This window comes from Babylonia areolata, chromosome 5, assembly GCF_041734735.1.
Source record: "Babylonia areolata isolate BAREFJ2019XMU chromosome 5, ASM4173473v1, whole genome shotgun sequence".
Taxonomy (NCBI): domain Eukaryota; kingdom Metazoa; phylum Mollusca; class Gastropoda; order Neogastropoda; family Buccinidae; genus Babylonia; species Babylonia areolata.
The window spans coordinates 7,861,684-7,881,703 of record NC_134880.1 but is presented as its reverse complement, the minus strand read 5'-3'; the positions used below and the strand labels follow the sequence as shown (position 1 = coordinate 7,881,703).

Below are 20,020 nucleotides of genomic sequence, written 5' to 3'. Positions count from 1 at the left end.
ACATGCATGTTGTTCACTTCGACATAACTTTTTTTTCATGTAAAAGTAACACACACCTCAGTCAGTCAGTTGACTGAGTTATATATACTGTTTGTCACGTTGAGTGATACTTTCTTCTTTCCAAGTTCTTCTGAGTTCTTATCCCTCCAGTAACCCTTTGGAGAGGCACTGGTGCGTCACACAGAACTGTTCACCAGATTCCTCCAGTTCTGTCAGTTATGTGTCAAAGCCTGGGTCTCTGCAAATTGTTTTTCCGTCCAAACTGATTCTGCAATGTTGTCAACACCTGCTACGAAAAACTACACCAACGAAAACTGAAAATGTCAGACCATCTATTTTTGCCTTTCCCCTCCGTCTACCTGTCTCAACAATGAGTTTATTGGAGGATTGCTTTAGCTAGGCCTCTGTATCTTGTTAAATGCATTTTAAGTACATCTTGCTGCTTGATGTCTCAAGAATCGACACATTGGAAAAATCAAGGTATCTTGTATGTACATGTGGTAAAAAGATATTTTCCCGAGGCCAACCCTTTCCTATCTCCGTCCACCCTCGATCTTCTCTTTCTGATTCCTACCTCCATGATAGATCTATTCTATAATTATAGTTCTTTACAAATAAGAGATAGCTGACATCATCATTGCCGAAATTGTAAGAAAATAGGTATTCATTTATGACGCTAAAAACGAAAGTAGGAATTGGTCTCGGTAATTCAAACGGCAGTGTCTTTTATTTCTAAAATGATAACTTGGAAACTATGCGATATTGAACAATTATTTTGAAAACTATAGCTGGCTCACAATATACACAGTTTTACAGAATACTAAAATTTCTACAATTTTATTAGATATGTAAAGTTTCAATAACAACAACAATCTGTATTTGCAAATAATTCTTTATGATATAGTTTCGTTTGTGAGCCAGTTTTTCAAACAGGCATCGAGGGACGCCGTTGTTAGAGAAATTCTGTGGGAACACTGCATGGGCATTATTGTGGTTTGATTGGTCATCATGCTTTCCGTTGAAACTGATGGAGGTATGCTCCTTCCGATGATTTTGTTTTTACTGACAGAAATCTGCTGTGATGAACCATTTCGATGCATTTTATGAGTTGGGAACTGCAGTCCTTATAAAACTTCGTCGACAACCGACAAGCACATGCATGTTTGCAGAAAGGAGGGACATCACCCAAAGAACTTGGAAACTTTTACTTATATTATTCACTGTATTGACTAGAGATTTGCATTTTCATATGATGTAATATATTTCGTGTAAATTATCAATATGAAGCATTGCACTTTCAAGGTTTTGCACAAACCCCACATTCTAGCACACGTTATATACCAGTTCACAAGTATTTTTGTCACAGTATTCATCAGTACTAATCATTGTATTATTGATGCAAGTTTATGATTATGGCATTAGCCTTTTATGAAATGGCAAATGTGCAAAAACATCAAGTTGATCAACACATTCTCATGTTCATGCACATGCACACACACACACACGTGTGTATACACACCTCCCACCCCCACACATGCACACATACATGTACACACACACACACACACACACACACACACACACTCTCTCTCTCTCTCTCTCTCACACATGAATGCACATGTGCTCATGCAGTGACATACACCAGCATGGTATATCACTATATGTACCCATGCAAGTATCAAATCATGTACAGGTGCATGGACACACACACACACACACACACACACACACACACACACACACCATTCCTCGCCTTCACCTGTTGCCCCACCAGGGACACAGGCCACCAACAAGTACTTTCCAGCCATCATGCTACTCTCCAGCCATCCTGATCCTGTGCCAATCGCTCCAGCAGTCCACAGATGTAACCTCCCCTAGTCCTGAAATGTTTGTTGATGTTTTTGTTTGTGTTTTTGCAGCAGTGAATATTTGACACAGATGGGTTGCTAGCCCCTCGTCCAGTTTGCCCTATTCCTGCCACATCTTGGCGTGGGAGCAGCATAGGCAAAGTCAAACAAGACAATACAGACGAACTGACAAAGTCTTGGCAGTGAATTCATTTTCCATTAATTCTAGAATTGTACGTTATTACTTTGAAAATTATATGAGACTTTTATTGATGATATGATATTTTATCACTACAGCGCTTGTGATTGAACTTCATTTTACTGTATTTTTGTCCTTTGTTTAAGATTTCTCACATTTCAGCCACACAAAAAATAGTTGATGTAAATAAAGTGAACTTTTCTTTCTTTCTTTTTTTTTCAGAGGCTGTTGACAAGATTGATCTGTACAATTTTGAGGATCCCAAGTTTGAAAACAGCCGATATGTCTTGACCAGTCCACGATCATTGGAGGCCTGCTCTAGACTCAATGTGAAGGTAACTAAATTGAATTGTTGATATATGATTGCATTGTTAGGTAACTAAATCAATACAATTGCATGGTAAGGTAACTTAATTGATTTGTTGTTATATGATTGTATTGTTGGGTAAAAAAAAAACCCAACTGAATTGTTTATATATGATTGCAGTGTAAGGTAACTTAATTGAATTGTTGATAAATGATTGCAGTGTTGATGTTAGCATGTCATGGTCCATTCACAGCTACATGGGGCATATGAATTGTTTAAGATCAGAGCCATGATTGCAGAACTTGATGAACAAATGTTGTGCATAGCAGTGCCACGATTGCAGTGTTTAGTATAGAGTGAGTTACACCTGCATTGGCATTCTGTATCTTGTTATTGCTGCATGTTGATCAGCTGTATTCTTAGTTGCAGATTTTTCACGCAACAGTTCATATAGCCAAATGTGTGATGATTTCATTTTTTTAAATCATGGACTTCATGCTTAATAACTTTCATTGTCAAAGAGTGTGTGTTTGTGTGTGTGCACGTGTGAACATGAGAGCAAGAGAGAACTGCATTTTTTGGTGTGTGGGTGTGTGTATTCCAACAAATTTACACATTTGCCTTGATTCATCATTTATTTTGACATATCATTTATTTCACTTTTAGATTTATTGGATAACACATGCATATGAATGTTAAAAAAAAAAGAGAGAGAGAGAGATACATATATAACACTGTGTTATGTTGCTATTTTTCAGAACACTGTGTTATGTTGCTATTTTTCAGCCAGTGGAGCTGCTGTACAAGCCATTGACAGAGTTCCAAGAAGAGCTGCTTCCCCAGGACGTACCTTTGCGCACTATCTACAACATCTATGATGAACAGGAGCAGATCCGATTGAGTAAGTGTGTTCAAGAGGCACTGTGGTACCATCAGTTAGACTTCTGGACTTCTGTTGTCCGCACTTCACCCATGTGTGAATGGGTTCCTGACTTCATTCATGGAAGGTTAACATGGTGGATGGAGAGGACTGGGCCCCGCCTTCCTATGCTGTGCTCTTGACACAGTGGGTATGAAATCACTGCCCTGATGGCTGTAACAGGTTATGGGGCCTTTAACTTAAGTTAACCTTAAGTTTATTCCTAAATACATTGTTAGTTTCTATATTTTTCCATTATTTTGGAGTGTCAGGGGTGGTTGAAGTTAAAGGGGGGGGGGGGGTTGGTGAGAGACATTAGATGGGGTATGAAGAAAAAGTATGGTAATTTGGGGGGGAAGTGTGTGTGTGCGTGCATGCATGCATGCATACCTGCAAGAGAACAGTAAAAGTATGCTTTCTTAGAAGGGAAAGATGGGATTTTTTTTTTCTTTAATGTGGTTTATGTTTGATCCACAGGTCAACCAGATATTATCATGTCTCCTGATCAATTTGTACTGGCTGAGTTTAAAGGTTAAAGGACCTGTAGCCTTTTGCAGTCATCGGGGCAGTGAATTCATATCCACTGTGTCTAGGGGTCAGCATAGGAAGGTCCAATCCTGCCCTGTTGTTTTAACCTTCCCCATCTCAATCAGGTACCCATTCACACCCAAGTGGAGTGAGGAAAATCAGAGTAAAGCGCCTTTCCTTAGGACCCAACACCATGCTGAAATGGGGCCTGGGACCTTGACAGCTGGTGAGCACTGGATCAGAAGTCCATTGTGTAACTGATTCTAACGCAGCACCACATGGTGTTGCTGGTTATCTGCAGCATGTTGCCTTGGTCACAAGATGGCAACAGACTGTATCGTTGTCATCACCTGTATATTTTCTCCCTGCTTGTCACAACTTGTTCTGTTTGTATGCTTCCTTCACGCTCTCTCAGGTCTGCACAACGGATACGGATCTATGTATTTTTAGATTTCTCAAAAAAAATAAAAGAAGCTTTGTACCATGCTCACTCACATACCTAGAACCTGTCCTCTAGAACAATGTCTCTGTCACCATTCCTCATGTTGATGCCAATACAACCATTAAAAGCTTCCTTAAAACTCATCTATATGCAGTAGTTTGTTGTATTTTGGGGGTTTCCATCTGTCCTGTTGTCCACTTCGATGACGGGCGCCATAGCCGAATGGTTAAAGCGTTGGACTTTCGATCTGTGGGTCCCGGGTTCGAATCACGGTGACGGCGCCTGGTGGGTAAAGGGTGGAGATTTTTACGATCTCCCAGGTCAACATATGTGCAGACCTGCCAGTGCCTGAACCCCCTTCGTGTGTATACGCAAGCAGAAGATCAAATACGCACGTTAAAGATCCTGTAATCCATGTCAGCGTTCGGTGGGTTATGGAAACAATAACATACCCAGCATGCACACCCCCGAAAGCGGAGTATGGCTGCCTACATGGCGGGGTAAAAACGGTCATACACGTGAAAAGCCCACTCGCGTATATACGAGTGAACGTGGGAGTTGAAGCCCACGAACGCAGAAGAAGAAGAAGAAGAAGTCCACTTCGATATGGTGGTGTGGGACTGTGTGTTGACAGGGTGAGGGCGAGTTTGAGTTGTGTGCATCTGTTTTTTTCTTCTGTCTCAATATTTGTGATGGCTGTGCTACAGTAATGAAAGATAAAGATATTGATGTATATGCACAGTTGATTGCCCTGTTTTTCTTTGCTTTCGTGAAGGCCTAGAGCTGAACTGATATTTATTAGGTACCATAAATAACCACTATTCATTATCATTATTGCTATTATTATCGTTATCATCATGAATGTTGTTATCATTATTGTTGTAATAGAGTATTATGTTGTGTTTGTCTGGCAGGAAAACTACACCTCTGTCGAGAGGAAAGAGGTCGCATCAACAAAGATGAGGTTCAGGAAATCAGCGCCCAAAGTCAGAAACAAAGCAAGAAGAGTGATAAAGCAGGTCAGTCACTGTTCTGTCACTGCGTAGGTCAGCAGGTGACTAATAAATACAGTCCAGACTCTGAAGTGTCTGTGGCTTTGCGGACAGGGGCGCGGCTGGTGCTGCCCAGGTGTAGGCGGACTATGTGTCTTATCCTTACGTTTCTGACGAATCATAGTTGCATTGCCAGTCCTCTGCTATTCATAGACAGCAACACCAGAGCAGACCCGGCCACGCCATGTCGTGTGATTTGAGGTTACAGCTTCCCATGTGTTTGGGTCAATGCCTCAGCACTTGAGGGAGGTCTTTCATGAATCTTTATGGCATTTCTTCTGGCCCCCATGGAGGGATGGATGAGTTGGTGAAGAACTGGGGAGAGGTGAGGGGGATAGTTGGAAGGGAAGGGAAGGGGGAGTCTGACACTGGTGATAAAGAGGGCACTAGCCAGGGGGACAAAGGGGACGTTACCTACTTCCGGGAGGTTATCGGCCGTAGTATTCTCATTTTCTCCGCATAGGCGGATAGTAGTTTGCATAGGACAGGAATGTCAGACCCCTGCCAGAGTCTGCACTAGTTGGGTCACGGTAAGTATGTTATTTAAATGTAATTTTAGATAGAAAATTTCCTTTTTGGGGTTTTTTTGGGGTTTTTTTTTGGTTGTTTTTTTTTTTTGCTATTGTCACACAGTGCTTACACTGCTCTCTCACACAATGGTATAGGCAGCTTATAAACTAAAACACAAAAATAAATTATACATTAATTAATTTCATAAGAATACAGTTTAAATCCAGATTCACACACACGCTCCTTCACACCATTACTGTAAAGTTCGGTCTATAAGCCGCGACTTTTTACTCCAGCTTCAACCTCTGCGGCTTATACAATGATGCGGCTTATTTGAGGATTTTAACGATCCCGGGGGTATCACGTTCTCGTCAATTCTTAGCTGCCCTTCAACTCACCAAAATCATGATTTCTGTCCATGAATTTTTGGATGAGCTTCAGGATAATGTGCTACCTGTTCACGTTTTATAAATCAAATCCGCACACATTAAAGCTTTCAGATCAGCATTCAGTTCTGCTCTGCTCAAGCGTACACCCTCATCATGCTGAAAATGCGACGTTATGCCTATGATGCAGCCTTCAAATTGAAGGCGATCAACCTAGCTGATGACAGTGCAAGCGACGAACCAGCAGCAACCTCCACCTTCATGTTCATGAAGTGAAAGCGAGGCTGAAGTCAGTGACAAAATGGTGGAGGAAGCTGTGCTGGTTCTCTTAAACTTGGACACTGATGCCCATTTACTGGCGCTGAACCAGCAACTGTCAGCATCCCCAAGACCAACTGAATGGTCTCAGAATCATTTTAGAAAGTGAATGTTGGATGAGCTGGTAAACCAAGGTCCCGTGTGCAGCACGCACTTGGCGCAAGTGAAAGAACCCACGGAACAAGAGAGTTGGCCCTGCCGAAATTCTGAAGTAAAATCCACTTTAAATTAACATACATGGGTGTGAGCGTGTGAGCACATGACTGAAGTTTGACTTGATTAATGATGCAGAAAATGAATGATGAGCACCTACAAGCAGCTGACAGTCGGCTCTACCCATGTAGGCAGGCTGTTGTGCAAGTAACTCTGTAAAGTGCTTGGAGCTTGGTCTCTTGACCGAGGATAGGCGCTATAAACTATTAAAGGTATCAGTGACAATAATACTAAATATAGAAATAACAGTAATAATGATAATAATAGAATTATGATGATAATAATGATAATAATGATTATGATAATGATGATAATGATGGTAGTAATAATGTTAATTGGAAAGATAATAATAATAAGAAGAAGAAGAATGATAATAATAATGATATTAACAATAATAGTAATGATAATAACAATAATAATAGAAATAACAAAAACAATAATAATAATGATAATAATAATAATGATGATGATAATAATTGCAGGCAGCCGCAACCTGACCAAAGCCAGCCTCCAGCGCCATCGCACAGCCCTGGCGTCAGGAGCCGGTCACAAACGTGTCACCAAGGATGAACTGAATAAGAGGTACAGTCTTCCTGCCATGCGTGTGATGTGACATCTTCATTTAGTGTACAGCCCTCCTGCCATGCGTGTGATGTGACATCTTCATTTAGTGTACAGCCCTCCTGCCATGCGTGTGATGTGACATCTTCATTTAGTGTACAGTCCTCCTGCCATGCCTGTGATGTGACATCTTCATTTAGTGTACAGCCCTCCTGCCATGCGTGTGATGTGACATCTTCATTTAGTGTACAGCCCTCCTGCCATGCGTGTGATGTGACATCTTCATTTAGTGTACAGTCCTCCTGCCATGCGTGTGATGTGACATCTTCATTTAGTGTACAGTCCTCCTGCCATGCGTGTGATGTGACATCTTCATTTAGTGTACAGCCCTCCTGCCATGCGTGTGATGTGACATCTTCATTTAGTGTACAGTCCTCCTGCCATGCCTGTGATGTGACATCTTCATTTAGTGTACAGTCCTCCTGCCATGCCTGTGATGTGACATCTTCATTTAGTGTACAGTCCTCCTGCCATGCCTGTGATGTGACATCTTCATTTAGTGTACAGTCCTCCTGCCATGCATGTGGTGTGACATCTTCACTTAGTGTACTGTTGAAGGGCCTCTTGTTTTTGCGTGTCTGTGTTTAGTTATAGTGTGATATTTATTTAGTGTATGGTTGAAGGGCCTGTTGTTGTTATTGTGTGTCTGTGTTTAGTTATAGTGTGATATTTATTTAGTGTATGGTTGAAGGGCCTGTTGTTGTTATTATGTGTCTGTGTTTAGTTATAGTGTGATATTTATTTAGTGTACTGTTGAAGGGCCTGTTGTTGTTATTGTGTGTCTGTGTTTAGTTATAGTGTGATATTTATTTAGTGTACTGTTGAAGGGCCTGTTGTTATTACTGTGTGTGTGTTTAGTTATAGTGTGATATTTATTTAGTGTGCGGTTGAAGGGCCCGTTGTTATTATTATGTGTCTGTGTTTAGTTATAGTGTGATATTTATTTAGTGTACTGTTGAAGGGCCTGTTGTTATTATTGTGTGTCTGTGTTTAATCATAGTATGACATCAATTTAGTGTACCATTGAATGGCCTGGTATTATGATACGTGTCTGTGTTTAAGTACATTTTGATATTTAATGGCTGATGTCATTATTGTAGGTGTATGACTGTAATTATTGTATGTACGTTTCAGAGCTGAGAAACTTGAGGATGAGAGCATTATGCATGTTTGTATTTCAGAGCTGAAAAACTTGAGGATAAGAGCATTATGCATGTTTGTTTTTCAGAGCTAAAGAACTTGAGGATGAGAGCATTGTGCGTGTTTGTTTTTCAAAGCTAAAGAACTTGAGATGAGAGCATTGTGTGTGTTTGTTTTTCAGAACTAATGAACTTGAGGATGAGAGCATTGTGTGTGTTTGTTTTTCAGAGCTAAAGAACTTGAGGATGAGAGCATTGTGTGTGTTTGTTTTTCAGAGCTAAAGAAATTGAGATGAGAGCATTGTGTGTGTTTGTTTTTCAGAGCTAAAGAAATTGAGATGAGAGCATTGTCTGTGTTTGTTTTTCAGAGCTAATGAACTTGAGGATAAGAGCATTATGCATGTTTGTTTTTCAGAGCTAAAGAACTTGAGGATGAGAGCATCGTGCATATTTGTTTTTCAGAGCTAAAGAACTTGAGGGTGAGAGCATCGTGCATGTTTGTTTTTCAGAGCTAAAGAAATTGAGATGAGAGCATTGTGCGTGTTTGTTTTTCAGAGCCAAAGAAATTGAGATGAGAGCATTGTGCATGTTTGTTTTTCAGAGCCAAAGAAATTGAGATGAGAGTATTGTGCGTGTTTGTTTTTCAGAGCTAATGAACTTGAGGATGAAAGCATTGTGCGTGTTTGTTTTTCAGAGCCAAAGAACTTGAGATGAGAGCATTGTGCATGTTAGTTTTTCAGAGCCAAAGAAATTGAGATGAGAGCATTGTGCGTGTTTGTTTTTCAGAGCTAAAGAACTTGAGGATGAGAGCATCAAACTGCGGCAGGAGCTGCTGTCTAGAAAGGAAGGCAAACCAAAGAAACCTGCAAGGTCAGTAGAACTGAAGCATAAAGCTGCTCATTACATCTGACCTGGACTCTCTTCAGTTTCAGAAGACTGTCAAAAGAAGCGTTTAACCCTCTTGCATTTCCATTATCCCTCTGAGAGATTGTTCCGAATACTTGTCTTTGCTCAGTTGTATTTTCCAAGGAGATCAGAGTTACCCACATACATACAGTCCTGTTTCAGGTGGTCTGATTGAGCAGTCCTGTATGGCAGAAGCATTAATTAGTTGTCATGGATTGTTCTGCATATGAGCATGCGACAGCTGTTCACTCCCTTATTGCGTAATGAAGGTAACGTCATGGTGACGTCAGGCTGTTAGCGAACAAACGTGTAGGTGCGCATATTCTGCAACAACCCTCTGGTGCAGACTGGCAGGGGTCTGATCCTTACCCTGTGCAAACCACTACTCTGTCCAAGTGGAGAAATCTTGAGTAGGCACTGTGAGTAGCCTCCTTGGAGAAAAGTGAGACATAAAGTATGTCATGCCAACGCTGGGACTGCGACAGACAAAAAGAAAAGAAAAACAAGAGAGGCAAGGCCTTCAAGACTCACTTGGGTTACACTTTAAAAAAAAAAATCCAAGCTTTTTATGTATTGAGTATAATTTCAAAATGTAATGTTTGATATGAGAAAGATCAGTTTAAAGCAAATTAAGTCCCCTAGCATTGATTACAGAGTAATTTCCCTTTTTTACAACTGCACCAAAACGTTTGCAAAATAAATAAAACTTCCATGTTTAGCAAAAGAAGTTCCTGTTTGAACAAAAAATGATAATAATGACTGCTCTTGTTGTTGGGTCAGAATATCAGATCAAACTGCCAAGTTTAGAGAATACAAAAAATATAAATATAACAGTAAATGCAGTTTGCATATAACTTGGCTTCATTTTTTTACCTTTTTGTGCCCATCCCAGAGGTGCAATATTGTTTCAAACAAGATGACTGGAAAGAACTGAATTTTTCCTATTTTTATGCCTAATTTGCTGTCAACTGACATAGTATTTGCAGAGAAAATGTCAATGTTAAAGTTTACCACACACACACACACACACACACAGACAACCGAACACCGGGTTAAAACATAGACTCACTTTGTTTACACAAGTGAGTCAAAAAAATGTTTGTGATTGTGTGTGGTGGACAGGTTCTTTGTTTCACATCTCCCCTCACCCCCCCACCCCCCAGTCGTGAAATGTTTGTGATTGTGTGTGGTGGGCAGGTTCTTTGTCCCTCTCCCCCCCCCCATCCCCTCCAGTCGTGAAATGTTTGTGATTGTGTGTGGTGGGCAGGTTCTTTGTCCCCCTCCCCTCCAGTCGTGAAATGTTTGTGATTGTGTGTGGTGGGCAGGTTCTTTGTCCCCCTCCCCTCCAGTCGTGAAATGTTTGTGATTGTGTGTGGTGGGCAGGTTCTTTGTCCCCCTCCCCTCCAGTCATGAAATGTTTGTGATTGTGTGTGGTGGGCAGGTTCTTTGTCCCCCTCCCCTCCAGTCGTGAAATGTTTGTGATTGTGTGTGGTGGGCAGGTTCTTTGTTTCCCATCACCCCTCACCCCCCCCCCCCCCCAGTCGTGAAATGTTTGTGATTGTGTGTGACGGGCAGATTCTTTGTTTCTCCTCCCCCCCCTCCCTCCCCCCACCAGTCATGAAATGTTTGTGATTGTGTGTGACGGGCAGGTTCTTTGTTCCCCCCCAACCCCCAGTCATGAAATGTTTGTGATTGTGCATGATGGGCAGGTTCTTTGTCCCCCTCCCCTCCAGTCGTGAAATGTTTGTGATTGTGTGTGGTGGGCAGGTTCTTTGTCCCCCTCCCCCCCCCCCTCCCCTCCAGTCGTGAAATGTTTGTGATTGTGTGTGGTGGGCAGGTTCTTTGTCCCCATCCCCCCCCCCCCCCCCATCCCCTCCAGTCGTGAAATGTTTGTGATTGTGTGTGTGGGGCAGGTTCTTTGTCCCCCTCCCCCCCCCTCCCCTCCAGTCGTGAAATGTTTGTGATTGTGTGTGGTGGGCAGGTTCTTTGTCCCCATCCCCCCCCCCCATCCCCTCCAGTCGTGAAATGTTTGTGATTGTGTGTGGTGGGCAGGTCTTTGTCCCCCTCCCCCCCCCTCCCCTCCAGTCGTGAAATGTTTGTGATTGTGTGTGGTGGGCAGGTTCTTTGTCCACCTCCCCCCCCCCCCCCCCCCTCCAGTCGTGAAATGTTTGTGATTGTGTGTGGTGGGCAGGTTCTTTGTCCCCATCCCCCCACCCCCACCCCCCCCCCCAGTCGTGAAATGTTTGTGATTGTGTGTGACGGGCAGATTCTTTGTTTCTCCCCCCCCTCCCTCCCCCCACCAGTCATGAAATGTTTGTGATTGTGTATGACAGGCAGGTTCTTTGTTCCCCCCCCCCCTCCCCCCCTCCGGGTCATGAGATGTTTGTGATTATGTGTGATGGGCAGGTTCTTTGTTTCTCCCCCCCCCCCCCCCTCCCTGCCCACCAATCGTGAAATGTTTGTGATTGTGTGTGACAGGCAGGTTCTTTGTTCCCCCCCCCCCCCCCATCCCCCCCTCTGCCTCCCAGTCATGAAATGTTTGTGATTGTGTGTGACAGGCAGGTTCTTTGTCACCTCCCCCCCTCCAGTCATGAAATGCTTGTGATTGTGTGTGACAGGCAGGTTCTTTGTCACCTCCCCCCCTCCAGTCATGAAATGCTTGTGATTGTGTGTGACAGGCAGGTTCTTTGTCACCCCCCCCCCCCCCCCACCCCATCCTCCCCCAGTCGTGAAATGTTTGTGATTGTGTGTGATGGGCAGGTTCTTTGTTCCCCCGCCCTGCCCCCCAGTCATGAAATGTTTGTGATTACGTGTGACAGGCATGTTCTTTGTTCCCCCCCCCCCCCCTCTCCTCCCCCAGTCATGAAATGTTTGTGATTGTGTGTGACGGGCAAGTTCTTTGTTTCTCCCCCCCTCCCTACCCCCACCAGTCGTGAAATGTTTGTGATTGTGTGTGACGGGCAGGTTCTTTGTTTTCCCCCCCCCCCCCCCCCACCAGTCGTGAAATGTTTGTGATTGAGTGTGGTGGGCAGGTTCTTTGTTTCTCCCCGACCCCCTACCCCCATGCCCCCAGTCGTGAAATGTTTGTGATTGTGTGTGGCGGGTGCAGCGCTTCACGACGGCCGAGGTCTGCGCGGGGCGGGGTGCGTGGGGAAAACAGCTCCAGCACCGGCAGACCTGCCAGGAGCAAGTCAGCGTCGGATGTGTACAGCAAGCTGCCTCCCAGGGTACAGCGTGTGTGTGCATCTGTCTGTCTGTCTGTCTGTCAACCAGTCTGTTTGTGTGTGTGTGTATCTAGCCATCTGTCTGTCTGTCTGTCTGTCTATCTATCTGTAGATACTGTCTAAGTGTGCGGGATCGAATCCCACTGTCGCCAGAATTTTCTCCCCCCACCACTGGAACCTGGAATGGTGGTCTGGATGCTAGCCATTCAGATGACACGATAAACTGAGATACCGTGTGCAGCAGGCATTTATGCATGTGAAAGGACCTGCGGCAACAGAAGGGTTTGTCCCTGGTAAAATTCGTAAGAAAAATCCACCCTGATATACACTTGTTTGTCCCTGGTAAAATTCGTAAGAAAAATCCACCCTGATATACACTTGTGAGCATACTCAAAGCCTGACTGAATGACACAGGAAACGAATGATAAGCCCCTAAAAGGCCGCTGTCAGTCAGTTCTGCTCAGGTAGGCAGCCTGTTGTGCAAATGACTCCATATTGGCAAAGGGCTTAGAGTCTGGTATTTGACCAAAGATAGGCACTAAATAATTATAATAGTAATAATGATGATAATAATACTAATGATGATGATGATATTAATAATGATGATAATCATGATAATGATAATATTAATGATGATGATAATAATGTATGATAGTCCGTCGTTTTCGACTATTGAGCATCAGAACAGCAGAAGAGGTAACTGCTGTTGTAACTGTTTTGGCTAGAATTTGACATTTGTGGAGATTGTCTTGCCCCAAGTTAATTCCCTACTCTCTCAGCCAAGAAGGTTTTAGGACAGTAGGCGGTGGGATGGTCCCGAAAGGCCAACTAGCCCCCAAGGCTGCAGCACTAAGAGCCCGTGCAATTTTGCCACCTAGTTGTAGAGTCTTAGTCCTTCACAAAAGACTAAGCTGTAAAAGATTTCCCATTGCAATGGAGAAACCATTCATTGATAATGATAATAACAACTGTTCTTCTTCTTCGTGAGTGGGTTCTTACCTGTATGACCGTTTTTACCCTGCCATGTAGGCAGCCATACCTCGTTTATGGGGGTGTGCATGCTGAGTATGTTCTTGTTTCCGTAACCCACCGAACACTGACATGGATTGCAGGATCTTAAATATGCGTACTTTGATCTTCTGCTTGTGTATACACACGAAGGGGGTTCAGACACAGGTAAGTCTGCACATATGTTGATCAGAAAAATCTCCACCCTTTACCCACCAGCCACCGTTACCAAGATTCTAACTCTAATCGGTACCCTCAGATTGAAAGTTTGACGCTTTAACCACTTGGCTGTTGCGCCGGTCATGATGATGATGATAATGACAATAGTAATGATGGTGATAATAATAATGATGATAACAAAAATGATGATAATGAAATTAATAGTAATATTGATAATAATGATAGTAATAATGATCATAACAATAATGATGATGATGATGATAATGGTAATAACGATGACGACGACGATAACGACAGGACCGTAAGATCCTGGACCTGATGCGCTCCAAGCGGGAGGCGGAGCGACAGCAGCAGGAGGAGAGCGAGCGGAGCCGACAGCTGTGGGAGGAGGAGAAGCAGCGGCAGGAGGCCCTGAGGGCCGTCATGGAGAACAAGCGCCGCAAGCTGCTGGCCAAGGAGGATCTCACCAAGCGTTCGCAGCACGTAGGTTTTTGGGGTTTGGTTGTTGTTGTTTTTTATCAGGGTGGTCAACAACGGTGCTGTGTTCGTTTTTTTTTTTGTTTGTTTGTTTTTTCCACTTTCCTGTTGTTGTCTCTCTCTCTCTTCTCAGTCCCTGCAGGCGTGTGTGTGTGTGTGAGAGAGAGAGAGAGTGTGTGTGTGTGTGTGTGAAAGAGAGTGTGTGTGTGTGTGTGTGAAAGAGGGGAGTGTGAGAGAGAGAGAGAGAGAGAGTCGGTGTGTGTGCGTATGTTTGTGTGTGTGTGACACAAGACAAGACAAGACAATGGTTAATTTGTTAGGCCTCCGGCCCATAACAAAGGAGTGGGCCACAAACAAAAATATTACATAATGAATCAGAATGTGTGAACAGTATATCAGTGTGCATGTGACTCTTACAAGCGCTCTCTCTCCCCCCCCCCTCTCTCTCTCTCTCTCTCTCTCTCTCACATACACACACACACACACACACACTCACACACACACACACACACACATACACACACACACGCACACACACACACACATTATCTCTCTCTCCCTCCTCTCCCCTCCCTCAAACACATGCATGCGCACGTATACACACCCACATACACCCTCGCGCATTATCTCTCTCTCCCTCCTCTTCCCTCCCTCAAACACATGCATGTGCACATATACACACCCACATACACCCTCGCGCATTATCTCTCTCCCTCCTCTCCCCTCCCTCAAACACATGCATGTGCGCGTATACACACCCACATACACCCTCACGCACTTAACACACAGGTCCAGTGACACACATCCGGATAAAGTGAATTGCAAAAACTGAAACTGACAAAACTTACAAAAATTAATTACAGATTGCAAGAATCGAAAGAGAGAGAGAGAGTGTGTGTGTGAGAGAGAGAGAGAGAGAGTGTGTGAGAGAGAACACTGAACACTTTAATGTCAATAGCTTTACAGCCCTAATGACATGGGGGTTCATAATACAAATAACAACATGCATCAATAGTAATAATATTGATGAAAACCAAAGCCAAAACGAAATCAATCAATCTGTGCAACAAAGTGCAGTTCGACCATCCATTCAAAGTAATGGCATGTAGAGAGAAATAAAAACAAAAACATATATAAATGTATAACATAAATATTTTCCATATGAGAATGACAACACAGATTTCACTTTTCACAATGAGCAACACCTGATACTATTTTATGATTGTTGTTTTTTTCGTCGCATGTTATTCGCTTCGGCAATATATTTTGCAAGTGACTGTAGTGAAGTTTCCTGATTTAGATTAAGCACTCCAAAAATATCTTCATTCTTTGCTAAATTTGTTTTAAATACAACACATTTTTCTCGAATATCGTCATAAGCTTTACAACTAGAGAGAGAGAGAGGGAGTGTGTGTGTGTGAGAGAGAGAGAGAGAGTGAGTGTGCGTGTGTGTGTGAGAGAGAGTGTGTGTGTATGTGTTTGTGTGTGTGTGAAAGAGAGAGAGTGTATGTGTGCGTGTGTTTGTGTGTGTGTGTGTGAGAGAGAGAGAGAGAGACAGAGAGAGAGAGTGTGTGCGTATGTATGTGAGAGAGAAAATTACAGAAATTTAAGAGGACTGACATATCTTTGCAATCACTTTTTTTTAATTTTTATATATATATACATGTTTTGCTTCATCTTTTTGGCATGCATCCTGATTTGTGGGAATATTCTGCGTGCTACACCTGTCCATTAGTTAACACATTATAGCCAGAATTCAAAGATCTACAAGAGGCAACATGTAATTTACCTTTTCAGAAAGCTGTTCTTAAAGCCTCTGGTTGTGTGGTATATATATGTATCCATAATGCGGATATATCTGTGTATATATCCATGTTTGGTGTAAGTATCCGTATCTAATCAACTGAGATGAAATGGGGGCCTTAGGGTTAGTTTGTTTTTAAACTTTAAAAAAAGAAGAAAAATTAAAGGTCCCATATTTGTATTTGTATTTCTTTTTTCTTTTTATCACAACAGATTTCTCTGTGTTAAATTCGGGCTGCTGTCCCCAGGGAGAGCACATCACTACACTACAGCGCCACCCCTTTTTTTTTTTCTTTTTTTTTTTCCTGCATGCAGTTTTTTTTTTTTTTTTTCCTATCGAAGTGGATTTTTCTGCAGAATTTTGCCAGGAACAACCCTTTTGTTGGCATGGGTTCTAAGTGCATGCTGCACACGGGACCTCGGTTTATCATCTCATCCGAATGACTAGTGTCCAGACCACCACTTGGCCTTTACAGGCATCAGGGCAGTGAGTTCATATCCACTGTGTCAAAGGCTCAGCGTACGCAGGCGGGGCCCAATTCCCTCCTTACACCGTTTTACCCTGTCCTGGCCAAGACTTGTTTTTTTAAATTTTTTGTTTTTGTTTTTTTCTTTAATTCAGCAGATGCAGTGTAACATGTATGGGTCAATAAAGAGGAAGGTGACTGAATGGTTAAGACACTTATCTGCCAGTACAGAGAGTCCGTTGAGAGTCTGGGTTCGAATCCCACTCTCGCCCTTTCTCCCAAGCTTGACTGGAAAATCAAACAGAGCGTTTGGTTATTCAGATGAGATGATAAACGGGTGTCCTGTGTGCTGTTAATGCACTCGTCGCACTGAAAAAGAACCCATGGCAAAGAGAGCGTTGCCCTCTGGCGAAATTCACTCTGATAGGTAAACAAATATATGCATACACTCAAGGCCTGACAAAGCGCACTGGGTTACGCTGCTGGTCAGGCATCTGCCTAGCAGGTGTGGAGCAGTGTGTGCAGATTTGTCCAAGCACAGTGACGCCTCCTTGAGAAATTGTAACTGAAACTGGGTCAGTCCGCACTCATTGACGCCTTGATACTGGAACTGAAACTGATTGTCTTGATGGCTTTGACCCCAATGCCAGCGATCAAATGACAGTGGGACTGACACACTTTTGAACGGCAGTGCCGACAAAAAACGCCTGTACAGCATAGTGTGTGTGTGTGTGTGTGTGTGTGTGTGTGTGTGTGTGCTGATTTTCCAACTCCAGGGAGATTTGTGTGGATTGATATTCGCCCTGGTCTTTTCTCGCTCTTAGAATCAGAAATAAGTCATAGTGAGTACTGTCAATACTACTCTTGACACCTGACCTTTATTCCAAGTGGATTAGATTTCCCCTGACCCACTTGCCACATTTTGTGTGCTTTTTTTTGTTTTGTTTTTTTTCCAGAGAAGACGTAGAAGTGATATATTATCCTTATTTCATGGAAATATAACAACTGCACTGTTTGACTGCTGTTAAGTGTATCAAGTTTTCTTACTATTTTTCTTAAAAACAACCTGTTTGTTCCTGAAGACAACTACACTGTTTTTAATGTTTGCAGATTTCCTTCTTTTTTATTCATTTATTTATTTATCATTACACTACAGTTATTTTCTTTTATGGTCATTTACATCTGGGCATTCAAGAGTCAGTCAAAAAGTCCTTATTATTCTCTTTCAGCTCTGACACATTTAAGCAGATCATATATCTGACCTGTGTTTAATAAGCTCTCCTTGTAAAACATGACTGCTTTCCATGACATTTTCAAGATCATTGTGTAGAAGTTACGCTCGGAGCTTTTGAGACGATGATAAGTGAGCAGTAACGTCAATAATGAATACATATTATACAGGCGTCCAAAGAGCTGAGTGATTTTTTTTGGTGTTTTTGTTGTTGTTTTTCTGATAGCTGCGCGAAAGTTTGAGACGGGATCAGATGGAGGAGAAAGACAGAGATGAGAAAGAAGACAAACTTATGTTACGCTCCAAGCTTTCAGATGACTCTTTGTACAAACAGTTGACAACGCAGGTGAGGGGGCAGGGGTACCCAGATAGGGGTGGGTTGTTGTTTTGTTGTTTTGTTGTGGGTTGTTTTTTTGTGTTTTTTTTTGTTGTTGTTTTTTTTTTGGGGGGGGGGGGGGCTTAGGGGGAGAAGAGAGCTGTCTGTTGAGGGTTGGGGATAGAGTGGAGGGGGGAGGGGGAGGGGGCTGCATGTTGAGGGTTGAGGAAAGAGTGGAAGGGGGGGGGGGGGGGGGAGGGGGGGAGGAAAGAGTGGAGGAGAAGGAGGGGCGTATGTTGAGGGTTGGGGATAGAGTGAAGGGGAAGGAGGTGGGTGTGCATGTTGAGGGTTGGGGATAGAGTGGAGGGGGGAGGAGGGAGGGGTGTGCATGTTGAGGGTTGGGGATAGAGTGGAGGGGGGAGGAGAGGGGGAGTGTATGTTGAGGGTTGGGGATAGAGTGGAGGGGGGAGGAGGAGGGGGGTGTATGTTGAGGGTTGGGGATAGAGTGGAGGGGGGGAGGAGGTGGGTGTGTATGTTGAGGGTTGGGGATAGAGTGGAGGGGAGAGGAGGGAGGGGTGTGTATGTTGAGGGTTGGGGATAGAGTGAAGGGGGAGGAGGTGGGTGTGCATGTTGAGGGTTGGGGATAGAGTGGAGGGGGGAGGAGGGAGGGGGGGTGTATGTTGAGGGTTGGGGATAGAGTGGAGGAGGGAGGGGGGGTGTATGTTGAGGGTTGGGGATAGAGTGGAGGGGGGAGGAGGGAGGGGTGTGCATGTTGAGGGTTGGGGATAGGGGGGAGGGGGTGTATGTTGAGGGTTGGGGATAGAGTGGAAGGGGGAGGAGGGAGGGGTGTGCATGTTGAGGGTTGGGGATAGAGTGGAGGGGGGAGGAGGGAGGGGTGTGTATGTTGAGGGTTGGGGATAGAGTGGAGGGGGGAGGAGGAGGGGGGTGCATGTTGAGGGTTGGGGATAGTGGAAGGGGGAGGAGGGAGGGGGTGTGTATGTTGAGGGTTGGGGATAGAGTGGAGAGAGAGGAGGGAGGGGGGTGCATGTTGAGGGTTGGGGATAGAGTGGAGGGGGGAGGAGGGAGGGGGGTGTATGTTGAGGGTTGGGGATAGAGTGGAGTGGGGGAGGAGGGAGGGGGGTGTATGTTGAGGGTTGGGGATAGAGTGGAGGGGGGAGGAGGAGGGTATGCTTGTTGAGGGTTGGGGATAGAGTGGAGTGGGGGAGGAGGGAGGGGGGTGTATGTTGAGGGTTGGGGATAGAGTGGAGGGGGGAGGAGGAGGGTATGCTTGTTGAGGGTTGGGGATAGAGTGGAAGGGGGAGGAGGGAGGGGGGGGCTGCATGTTGAGGGTTGGGGATAGAGGGGATGGGGGAGGAGGGAGGGGGGATGCTTGTTGAGGGTTGGGGATAGAGTGGAAGGGGGAGGAGGAGGGTATGCTTGTTGAGGGTTGGGGATAGAGTGGAAGGGGGAGGAGGGAGGGGGGCTGCATGTTGAGGGTTGGGGATAGAGGGGATGGGGGGGTGCTTGTTGAGGGTTGGGGATAGAGTGAAGGGGGAGGAGGAGGGTATGCTTGTTGAGGGTTGGGGATAGAGTGGAAGGGGGAGGAGGGAGGGGTGTGCATGTTGAGGGTTGGGGATAGAGTGGAAGGGGGAGGAGGGAGGGGTGTGCATGTTGAGGGTTGGGGATAGAGTGGAAGGGGGAGGAGGGAGGGGTGTGCATGTTGAGGGTTGGGGATAGAGTGGAAGGGGGAGGAGGGAGGGGTGTGCATGTTGAGGGTTGGGGATAGAGTGGGGAGAGGAGGGGGGGGTGCTATGTTGAGGGTTGGGGATAGAGTGGAGTGGGGGAGGAGGGAGGGGTGTGTATGTTGAGGGTTGGGGATAGAGTGGAGGGGGAGGAGGGAGGGGGTGTGTATGTTGAGGGTTGGGGA

At 44.4% G+C, this 20,020-nt stretch overlaps 1 protein-coding gene across 2 annotated transcripts in view; it reads left to right on the top strand.

The window, feature by feature from the left end:
* Positions 1 to 911: 911 nt before the first annotated feature.
* Positions 912 to 20,020, top strand: part of LOC143281907 (uncharacterized) — a 40,903-nt gene continuing 21,794 nt past the window's right edge. Inside the window, exons 1-9 of one of the 2 annotated variants that reach the window (XM_076587193.1) lie at positions 912 to 1,033; positions 2,269 to 2,381; positions 3,140 to 3,254; positions 5,157 to 5,261; positions 7,204 to 7,303; positions 9,268 to 9,351; positions 12,497 to 12,614; positions 14,097 to 14,282; positions 18,004 to 18,123. In XM_076587193.1, the coding sequence (XP_076443308.1) occupies positions 1,009 to 1,033; positions 2,269 to 2,381; positions 3,140 to 3,254; positions 5,157 to 5,261; positions 7,204 to 7,303; positions 9,268 to 9,351; positions 12,497 to 12,614; positions 14,097 to 14,282; positions 18,004 to 18,123 (966 nt within the window). In that variant the 5' untranslated portion in view covers positions 912 to 1,008. The remainder of the gene's footprint in view (positions 1,034 to 2,268; positions 2,382 to 3,139; positions 3,255 to 5,156; positions 5,262 to 7,203; positions 7,304 to 9,267; positions 9,352 to 12,496; positions 12,615 to 14,096; positions 14,283 to 18,003; positions 18,124 to 20,020) is intronic. The other variant, XM_076587194.1, reaches the window with a different exon arrangement.